An 11070-nucleotide genomic window follows, 5' to 3' on the forward strand; every position below is an offset into this window, starting at 1 on the left:
TACACAAAGGTCAAAATAAAGAAAACATTAAGTAATAAAATAGACAATACAAAGTGTTGATTAACAGAAGGCCTGTTTAAACAATAAAGTTTGTAACTGCTTTTTTAAAGGATTCCACAGAGTCAACCAAACGTAGTTATGGTGGTAAACTGTTCCACAGCCTTGGTGCCACAGACTGAAAGGCTCCGCCCCCTTTCCTCTTCAGTCATGTACGGGGAACAACCAACCAACTCTGAGCCTGTGAGCGAAGACAACGAGCAGCAGTGAATTTTTTAAAACAAATTCTAAAATCTATTGGGAGCCAATGTAAAGAATATAAAACGTGAGTAATGTGAGCACGCTTGCTAGAACGTGTTAGTAGCCTGGCCGCTGTGGTTTGTATAGCTTGGAGGCGAGAAAGAGATGATTTGTCCAAGCTGGTAAACAAGGCATTACAATAATCTGAGGTAACGGTGGTCCCAGTGGCTCCAGCAGATCCCGGGAACAACATCGGAGATCTCTGTCCAGAAGAGCGCAGTCCTAGGAACAGCTGAGATACTGCAGGACCCTGAAGCTCCCAGGCCTCTGATAGAGGACCCGAGCTTGAAGGATAGACCGCCCGCAGGGCGAGCGGGGATTTTTTTTTCTTTTATCTCTAAAGAAAAGCATGGAAAGATTTTACAGGAACTGTAACAAAACACACGATCACTGCATCCCAGCTTCTTTAACTTTAATAGAGACAAAAAAAAAAATACAATCCCAATTTTTCAAACACAAATATTAAAAACTGTCAGATAGAAAAGACAACAAATCTGAAAAAGCCTCAGAGCTTTTGCACTGTTGGTTTAATAAAAGACCTGATATACAACCTGCAACACAAAGCGATAAAAATATAGTGTCTGTTGTATTATAGATTATACTGTAAACCCAAAGCTTGCATTCTGCTAGATTTTATGTATCCAGTATAATAAAAAAAGGTCACAAACTCTCCAGACATTTAAATAGTTCATCACACAGCAGTACGCGGCAAACTAATACTTTCTTTATCACAACACATTTATTAATTCATGAACATTCGTGCATGGCTGAATTAGTGATGCATTTAGTATTTACATGTTTATTAAATAAGACGGGCAAACGAAAACAAAATCTAAAGAAAGAAACTGTTGGATTGATCAGATCTAGTGTAACTTTAAAAAAGTCAATCTAGTGTCAAACATGAGCTGGGTGCCAGGTTTACGTGGAGCTGCCGTTATTGCTGGGCCACACAGTCACCAACACAAACACCAGAGCATTAAAAAAAAAACCCCAAAACGACGCCGTCAGTGTTTGAAAGGTCGGTACGGGAGGTTGGTTATCAAACTGTGTAGCCCTTTCTAGGTTTGCTGGTGAAAATGAGCAATCCGGCCTCCTTTTAAAAACCACTTTCTGTGCTAAACTGGCATCATCAAAATTGAAAGAGCGAGGTTTACACGAATCACCAGTACAAGGAAGAAAAGGGAAGTCGTTACCGTGGAGACGTTTATAACTGGTCAGTGCTCGGCGTTTCTCAGAAGTCTACTGCACTAAAAGGAACCGTTAATCAAGACAATCTAGGAAACAAACAATCTCCTGAGAATGAAGCGACGTCAGTGCTCTAATTTTGATTTTTTTTAAAAAAAGACCTTAAAAAGCATAATGTATGACCAAAATGGCTTACTTCTATCCTTAAAAATGGCTTGGCCAAAACACGTTTTCAAATTAAAAGTACTGAATAGCTGAAGGACCGGAAACAACATATCAAAGACAAGACACTTGAGGTTATTTATTAACTAATGAGGTGTTTAGCAGGGCTGATAGCAAACCAGGCCACGGCCCGTTCAAAGGTCATTTACACACCTTTGAACCAAATCAAAAATCACAAGCCGAGAAGAATGTAAAAAACCCAACGATGTGTTTATTGTAGCTCTATGGAGTTTATGTTACAGGATTGATAGTGGGAACAAAAAGAAAAGCTGTAATTTCACTGCTTCAGTCTGGCTGTTTGACAGTGGACTCTAAAGACATGTACAGTCTAACCAGCTATCAGCGCTTCCTGTAAAGAAGCCAAAGTTCCATTCAAATCATCACCGTTCCTTAAACCTTTATGCAAACTACGCATTAAAAAAAAAATATTTACAATTTGTAATACAAAAAGAAAAACAAAACAAAACCACAGCACAGATAAAATGCACAACCCTGAAAAAAGAAAATCTCTTCAAAGCCTGCTGGGCTGACTAATCGTTTCTGGTTCCTGAAATTACAAACATCGTTTTTAAAAGCATTTAAAAAGGTGGAGGAGGGTAAAATATACAACAACAACAAAAGATGGCTGAATGAGGATGAACCCACACTGTGTACATCTGTGTGACGATATATAAAGCTTCAGTTACAGTCATGCTGCCTGGTCTCCTGATGGAATGTCGTCGCTCCGTTTAGCTTTAGTCTCGTTATCAGTCGTGAGTTTTACGATCATTAGTAAAAGTGGGTTCTAAAGGAAAGTAAGCAAACGTTGGAGTGGATGATGTTCCGTGGCTAGCGGTGGATCCCAGTGTCGCCCACCAGTCCGTTAGAACAAATGTCTCAGTAATATCCAGGCTGGTACTGCTGGCTCCAAGGCTTCTGGTTCCAGAACTGCACAGAACAGAACTTCACATTAACACCATCATTTCACTTTGATCATTCCCATAATTTATGTGTAACAGCTACAAAACGGCAGATTGACAAACACTGACCCCTTGCTGCCAGCTGTGGTTGAAGGCCTGGGCTTTATCCATGCCGTTCCTGTTGCCTCCATAGTTGCTGTTCTTGTTGCCAAAGTTGCCGCGCCCCCCCCCTCTCTGCTGAAACTGTGCAGGAAAAACAAAGAAAAAAAAAAGTTGATTATGCATCAACGGACGTCAGAGGAGCAATAATTTGATTAGGAGTCATTTTGAAACCAACCTGATGGGGGTGACCCCTGTTTCCACCACGACCCATGCTAGCTCCGCCTCCTCTGCTCATGTTCCCTCTGTTCACTGGACCGCCTCTGCTCATGGGTCCTCCTCTGTGTCCCATGTTGCCCCTCATCGGGCCGCCCCTGGGGGATCCACCCAGGCTAGGAATGGGGCCGCCACCACGGTTAAAGTTTCCACGATTGGGGAATCCTCCTCTGAAGGCTGGGGGCGGCAGAAAGCCGCGAGGAGGACGGTTGAAACCCCCGCGAGGCCCGGGAGCTGCAGACAGACCAGGGTAAAGGTAAGCTTGAGCATCAACTGTGCTGTTAAGGAGCATTCATTTTCCACCCATCAATCCCACCTCCTCTGAAGTTGCCTCTGTTCTGGAAGCCTCCACGGCTGCCACCTCTCTGCCCAGGTCCGCCACCACGGGCAAACTGGTTTTTGCCTCCACGTCCAGCACCGCGCTGTCCACCGCGCTGTTTAGGCGTCGTGCTCCCCTGGTTGGGCTTTTTCTCGGCAGGCAGAGCCGTCTTGCTTTCCTCTTTGTACTGCTCCAGGAGCTTGGCAGCATCATCTTTCTGCAGCTCGGCATAGATGACCTCATTGAAGCTCTCGCCCTCCTCGGGTAGAGAGAAGAAGCCTGTAATGGAACGGAAACGATCAGGGATTCAATAAGAGAAACAGCACCCAGGAATAGCTTCTGTCCAAGTGTGTGATGGACTGTAACAGGGTAAAGACAACGTTAATGCTTTTACCTTTCATTTTGAGTAAAGCATGCTCAGGCACTTCCTTGCCATCAGTCTCAACTTTCTTCTGGACTCTCTGCTTGTAGTCTTCATCAGACGGGCAGACGACGACAGCCTTGCGTTGGAAGCCTGCGAACAAACACATCTTCCTCTTCTGGCCCGGAGCAGACAGGTTGGTCTGCAAAGACAAAGAAGAGGCTTATTTGATCAATCTATCATCAAATACATGGTTGTGACCACACTCAGCAAGAGCCACTTACATGGTCCAGGATGTAGTTCCTCTTCTTGCGAGCAGCAATCTCAATGAATTTTCCCAAGAAGAGCGGTGCACGCTGGGAAATGGCGGTCAACTTCGTGATGTCCTTGGACTGACGCTTCATGCTGCCAATCTGCATGAAAGAAGAAAAGAGCATTTTTCTACCAACAGGGAGAAGCAGCAACTATTTCTGGGACGCTGTAACGTTGGTCTGAGTACTGACCATCATCTTTTCCACAATCGTGTCACTGCCCAGGATGTAGTACTTCCCAGGGTTCTCTTGGATATGCTTATTCACCCACGTGGTCTTCCCTGAGCCCGGCAGACCAACCATGACTATGATCTGGACAACGAGAGAAAATTGAGATCACTATATGGAGAACTTCAGTACCGCAGCGTTGCACTTTTGCATTCATGAATGAGAAATGCTCCAAAACTCTTATACTCACCTCACAGTCAGCCTTGGTCTGCGGCCCTTTGAGTGCACGGACTCGATCACTGACAGCAATCTGCTGCAGGAAGCTGTAGCCCTGCGGCTGGGGGAAATATGGCGTCTCCAGCTGGCCAAAGTTGAACTCCACAGCGCAGTTGCGGCAGATGACGTGGGGGAAAAGGGCCTGGCCGTTCAGGGAGTCCTTGCCGACTTGGAAAGCGACAGCTGGCTCACCTCCGTTCTTGGAGTAGGACAGCACCACCTCCTCACCTTCAAAGTCCTGCATGAATAGAGCAACACTCCAGCTTTTGTGTGTAACAAAAACACATTTATTTGCCTCAGCAGAAAGGGAAAAAGACAAACGTGTCAAACTAATACTCTCATGATTCTGTTTAACTCTCTTTGCCTCTTCCATACGTTACTATTCTTCCAGTTTATCTGCACACAAAGGGGGAAATTAAAAACAAACAACACCAGCAGCAGCAATCAATCTCATATCTTACAATAAGACAGCAGATGACATCATTCTCCTCGTAGGTCTCTCCAAACTCCTCGGTCACACAGTTGGTGGTTTTCTTGGCTTTTCCGGAGTAGGCATAGGAATGCTCTTCCTCACCTAAACACATGACATAACACTTCTGGATTAAGACACAGAGTGGAGCTGGTGTGTGAATCATTTGTGCTGGCACTAGGCCACGCAGCGCTGCTGTGACGCAGCCAGAGCTGAAGCCATTTTGTACAAACATGTCATGAAGCCAACTGGCCACCAGAGGGACCCCTAGAGACACACCTCGTTTGGCCGACCTTCATGCAAATGGATACACCCAGTACAGTTAGGTTTGTTTGTGTTTTAATACAAGGTTCACCATCTGATGGGCTGAACTGATGTAAATGTTTAACCCAGCGGTATTCAGCCTGTATGAGTCACAGCAAATAGCTGCTGGCACAGTCTTTTAAATATACAGAGGCCAAAACATTAAAGCACATCAGTACATCCAGTGATCCTGGGAATGCATTGTGCCATGAGTAAAATGGAAAGTTACAGCTGGCTCCACCAACACTGAGTCAGTGTGGTGTTTACAGAGTTGTGGCAAGCATTGCACTGACCCAGCAGCAGCGTGCCCGTTTCCAGGGACCATCCGACTTGGACGTCATGAATCTCCATGTTCTTGCTGGAAATATGCTTCACTGGAATCTTCTCAGTGATCTGCACACACAGAAAAGCATTACCACTCGTTTCCACTGACCTCACTGAGACTAGTGTGCCTTCAGCACATACAGCCATTCAGAGATTTGTGCAAGATGTGAGCATCATTACCGTACCTTCATCTCAAAGCAGGCTTTGCCTTTGTTCACACCGTATGTAGCCTTTCCCCCGGACCACAGGTAAGCAAAGCTCTCCATCGTGAGAGATGAGGCGCTGTAGCGGTCCCGTGACACCTTAAAGTGCAGGTCAGAGTTGTCTAAACGGGCAGAAAAAGTACAAATTGAGACATGACTCTTGGACAAGACTGTACACATTTGTACATCCCGAGGATGGAGGGACTGGTCAGCTAGATCACCTCTGCTGCCTTCATTAGTAGGTAGCAGAAAAACTAGTCAGGTAAAGTGAATACTCATTTTACTAACCACACTGCTGTTGGTTAACTCAACATCTGGGGAGGAAAAACCCAAAACGTTTTGATGACTACACCAGCACTGATGTACAGGTCGTGTTTCAGGAGAATACTGCGAATACTACAACCACCACGGAGAAGACAACTGGCCCATTAGACGGGTTCCTATTAACCAGGCACTTTTATAAGACTTTAGGAAATGAACACTGGCATATGGGCCGTGCCAGCGTTACCTGGCAACGCCACAACTCAGAGCAACGCGTAAGAAAGCTGAGACGGCTTGTGCCTGCCATGTTATGCACGATTCAGTTATGTTGAAAATGTGACATTGAAGTTAATCATCAAATATAATGCAATACTTTGAAAACACACGTCTACATTTGTCCATTAGAACATGCTTTTCTGAATTCTGAAGCCGTTTTCCAGGAATGTTTCTAAGGAGTCATTTACAGAAGGAAGCTGACAAGTCTAAAAAAAGAAAACATCCTGTACAAAAGTAGCAAACATACAGCTATCCAGGCAGACTTTTGTGTCATCATTATCTTCGTCTTCTTCCTCCAACGGGGGAACAGGTGACTTGGACGAGGCACTGAAAACAGATACCAAGAGTCAGTATAAGAAGGTTTGCGTCACTTTAACTGCATGGAAAATATAGATGCCTTGGGTACCACTTGGTGAAGAATATTTTAGGTAGACAGAAGAGAAGAAACAGACAGAGGGGAAGCCAAATAACTGAGCAAGCCTCCAGACTTTCTGGATGTTGGCTGTATTGTAGGCCTCAGCAGACACTTACCTTGCAGAATCCAGCGAAATCTAAAATGTGAAAGATACACAGAGAGAAGCACGTCCACCTGTTCTAGTATGCAAGGCTATGTGAGAGTCACAGTGATAAACTACAAGCAGACCTCTCCACTGTCAGATAAGTGCGTGTTTGTGCCTCCAGAACTGATATGGGGCAAGTTATATTTAACCTCCCGTGTGGACTTCTAGATGAAAAGGTCACCACTAACTTTTGACTGTGTCGCTAAGCAGAATACATTGTAAGCATGTTTTAAGAGAAATCAGTGTAGTCAAAACTACAGCAACTTACCAACTCTGTAGTTCAGGAATCTCTAAATATTAAGGATGATGCTTTAGCATCACTTCACCTGACATCATCCAACTATGGTGCAACTCCTAATCATTTAGGAGAAGGAAACCACTGCAGGGCTCATCACTCCTTTCTTATCTACACCTCGATGTGTCACAACTGTCCCCAAAGAGCCCAGAATGCCGTACAAACAGCTGCCGTGGGGAGATTTACGGTGCTGGTGGACAACACAGTGCCTGAGGTGGAACTTGTAGTCGTCTACATAGAGCTAAGCTCTGAAGGTTTAACTGGGGGTGAAAAGGCAAACACTGGACATTTGGAAAAAAATGGACCCTTGCACTAAAGTAGTTGGCTGTTCAGGGAAAAGTGATGGAGCAGCAATACTTCGGTGTGCTAATAGTTCTGCCGCCCTGGCCTAAACATTCATGACGAGGGTTCTCCCAAAATAATAATTTTTAAAAAGTTATTCCATTATATGCCTGTTGATCCTTAGTGCATCGACATCGCAATGAAAACAAAACACTGACCAAGATACACACACACACCCCATGCATGATGTCACCTAGCAGGGGTAGAAAGAGAACCTTTCAAATGCACACACACCCACACCATGAAAACACAGACACACACACAGGACATGATACATGAGACAGAAATAGCATTTCGACATCATACAACCAGTGAAATAAAAAACAAAACGAAAAAAGAATAGACCATTGCGAGGCGTAACGATGGACGGTCAATAGCGAGCTTCTCCGTGGACGTTCCAAACAGACGTTGGAGGCTTTCTTTCTTTTTTCTTTTTGCTACCCTGCGGCAGTGGACCCCTTCTTCCACAAATCCGAGCTAGTTTCTCCCCACCCACCCACCCATCCACTGAAAATTGCACATCTGCTACGTTCCTCTGGGTTCCCCTTTGAGCAGCCTTGTTTCACCTTGGGGACACAACAGGCTTTCCAAAACAGTACTTGGCATAAGGAACAGGTGTGAGAATTCATAGAGACTTGATAGATGCACTTCTGCTACAGAATGCAGTCGATTAAAGAAACAGTGTGAGTGGGCACTGTAAAAAGGTAAATGGTAAGGTTCTTTAAGTAGTCAGGGATGACCCTCAAAGCATGTGTGTGAAAATAATGTTACAAGTAGTATAATACTTGAAAAAAATGAGGGTTTTCCTCTTGCTAGTTATGTGCATTGGCACTTAAAGCCAATACAATTCAACAAAGCTATAGATGGCGCTTCAGGGATGCTGAAGGCCATTTTCGCTCTGTCCCATCCTTACCAGCTGTATTTGTTCTCTTCAATAAATTCAAAGTAGCCCCTTCCATGTTCCTCCCGGCGTCTCTTAACACCCTTCTTATTCTTCTGATCAGCATTCGTGTCTTTGTCCGCATCCCCTTTGAAAATAGAACAAAGATATAGAATGAGGTGCTCCTTTTTCTGGGAGAGAGAGGTCGGACTGGCAGTGGGGTTCTGGCCCACAAAGCCCGTTCATTAGTTACATTGTGTGTCGACCATTATCATTTGTATTAAGGTTACTTGGAGGCAACACCTCATCGTTACACTTAAAACAAGACAATCATACTGTGGAAACTGTAACAGCTTTGAAAGACCAGGTAGTAATTACAATATAAGCTGGCCCGTATAAACATTGTGAATGGGGCTGGATAAACAAGTCTCTAATAAGTGTTACTATCCTGCAGTAAAGGGCTTAAAAGATACTGCTTTTGATACAAATCTATTTCATTAAAAGGAGGGCAAATCTACTGCTGCCAGGGACAAATGCATCATGCAGGGAAACGGGAAAGCCTACTTAGACCTTGATTTACACCCCCCTCCCCGAGACATTGCACTGAATTGCCTAGATTCATAATTTCTATGACCATCCAACACTATCTATAAAAACCACGAAAAAAAAAAAAAACTACCCACGTCCTACCTAAACAAGCAGTGCGGCGCCCTTCTTTTTCTCAGCACATCTTGGGATTAGCTAATTCAGATGTTCCCGGCAACCTTTAAAGGCAAACGCCCACGACCCTAAAACACGATGTCAGTACAATTAAGGCGGAAAGGGTGGCAAGACAGCCCACTGCAGTGGCCATTTCTAACATTGTGTTTTCACGTCAATCCATTCTAAAATGGGATGTGAAAGCAAATGTTCTCCAACGCCCCCAGCTGGAACAACGGGAACCTCTGAATTAGCTAACCGGTTGAACAGCTAGTTGGCGCTGCACAACAGACACAAAGAAACTGACGCTAGCTGGCAAGCTAACACGCTAACCAAACCGAAACTTAAATCCAGACTAAGCTAAATTCGGTAGCAGATTTCTTAATAGAGCCGCTTTAGTAATTTTAGTCGACGTCTCTCAATGTGACGCTAAAGGTCTCTTTAGTAGGCTGGACTGTGGCTACTTAAGGTCACGACACGACTGCTAACCAAGCTGCAGACCGGTGCTAACGCTGGCTAGCTTAGTAGTGAGGTCACGCTCTCTCTCTCTCTCTCAACATGGACGCTCTGCTGTGCGGCAGCGCATTCAAATTTAATCATTTCCTCACCGCTAGCGCTTTCTCAAAAAAACCCGACACATCCAACCAGCCGCATTTACATAAGCGATTCTGTCGACTCACCCTCGGCAGCCTGCTCTCCCGGCTCACCGTCTTCCGTATCTATTTTCTCCATGTCGTCCACGTCTCCCTTGAGCATGGGGTCCATCTCATCGTCCTCGTCTCCTTCCTCTTCTCCCTCGCCCATTTCTTCGTCCACGGCAACGCCATTGCCGTCGCCCCCACTCTCCGGCTCTTCCTCCTCGTTGGCCTCCATGCTTTCTTCAATGGGGCCTTCTCCCTCCCCCTCTCCTTCTTCCTCCTCTGCCATACCCTCTTGGTCGGCGGCCTGCTCGAAACCGTCATCCGCCTCAGCTGCCTGCTCCTGCGGAGAAGCGAGGGCCTCCTCGTCCAGCGCGGCCTGCAGGCGGTCCATCAGCTCGGCCTTCAGCCCCTTGTCCGAAAGATTACGCTTTTTCAGCTCGTCTTTGAGCTCGTTAACTTTAAGCTTTTTGACGTTAATTGTGCTCATGGTGAATGTTTGACGGCGAACGCGCTAAAATAAGACGGGAAATAAATAAATGGACGCCCTTTGTTAACGGATGTAGCTCAAAACTGCGCCAAACGGCACCCGCTGTACAACCAATCCTTTGCCGGCACAGAGCTGCGCGAGCCTGCTGTGTGGGGGAGGAGTCGTCTCCTACCGTAACTGCCCAGAGAGAGGCGCAGCTTGGTTATGTAGCCTGTGGCCATCTGTCACTGCAGCTAAACGTTCCTTTCAGAAACCATTGTTGTGTCAGAACACCGGGACAGATAGTACACGAAAAGATGGTTCCAGTAAAGAGCGCGAACGTTATTAGTTAGTTTATCCTTTTTTAACAAAACGCATTTTACAGAGGGCTGTTTAACTGGGTAGTGAGTTTAAGACAGGTCAGGACAGTAGAATAAAGGCACACGTTGCGTATAATGTGCAACGCTAATAATCAATATCGGTAAGCTAGAAACAATGCAGTACAAAGATATCTCTCTTCTCGCCCCTTTTTCAATTTTCTAAAATCCAAGAAGAGGCACAAATGTGATATCGTTTAACTACGCCGACACGTCTTTCTGAATACGCGTTATCGCTCTTCCGTGTAACGAAAACAGCTGTTTAAAAATTCCTTTTTGTTATATCTGTCAATTGTAGAGTTTTCAGAGTTGATGTTGAAAATGTTCATGCACTTCTAAACAACACATAACTCCGTGGACTCTTCTGGAAAGCACTTTGGTGATTTGCCAACTCTTTGTTATACTCATTTAAAGCAGCGCACACCGATTTCACATAAAGAGCTTCAGTGGCCGCAAAGCTCAGCCTTGGTTACATCATCGGAGTTACCTTAGGTTTGAGATTTATGTTTTTGCGATAGAAAGTCACATCTAAACTTCCAAACTTTTAAAATCTCTTTGTTT

General features: G+C 45.0%; 1 protein-coding gene across 1 annotated transcript; it reads right to left on the bottom strand.

Moving 5' to 3' along the window:
* Positions 1 to 694: 694 nt before the first annotated feature.
* LOC134623287 (heterogeneous nuclear ribonucleoprotein U-like) lies at positions 695 to 10296 on the bottom strand. Its single transcript, XM_063468438.1, has 14 exons — positions 9706 to 10296; positions 8360 to 8474; positions 6497 to 6576; positions 5695 to 5834; positions 5479 to 5578; positions 4875 to 4987; positions 4388 to 4651; positions 4162 to 4281; positions 3943 to 4071; positions 3692 to 3860; positions 3295 to 3576; positions 2941 to 3212; positions 2733 to 2846; positions 695 to 2631 (listed from the first exon to the last, which is right to left on the bottom strand). Exons 1-14 carry the CDS (start codon positions 10151 to 10153, stop codon positions 2581 to 2583), a joined length of 2397 nt encoding a protein of 798 aa, XP_063324508.1. The 5' UTR covers positions 10154 to 10296; the 3' UTR covers positions 695 to 2580.
* Positions 10297 to 11070: the final 774 nt, after the last annotated feature.

Source organism: Pelmatolapia mariae, unplaced genomic scaffold, assembly GCF_036321145.2.
Source record: "Pelmatolapia mariae isolate MD_Pm_ZW unplaced genomic scaffold, Pm_UMD_F_2 NODE_ptg000535l+_length_72605_cov_1, whole genome shotgun sequence".
Classification (NCBI taxonomy): Eukaryota; Metazoa; Chordata; class Actinopteri; order Cichliformes; family Cichlidae; genus Pelmatolapia; species Pelmatolapia mariae.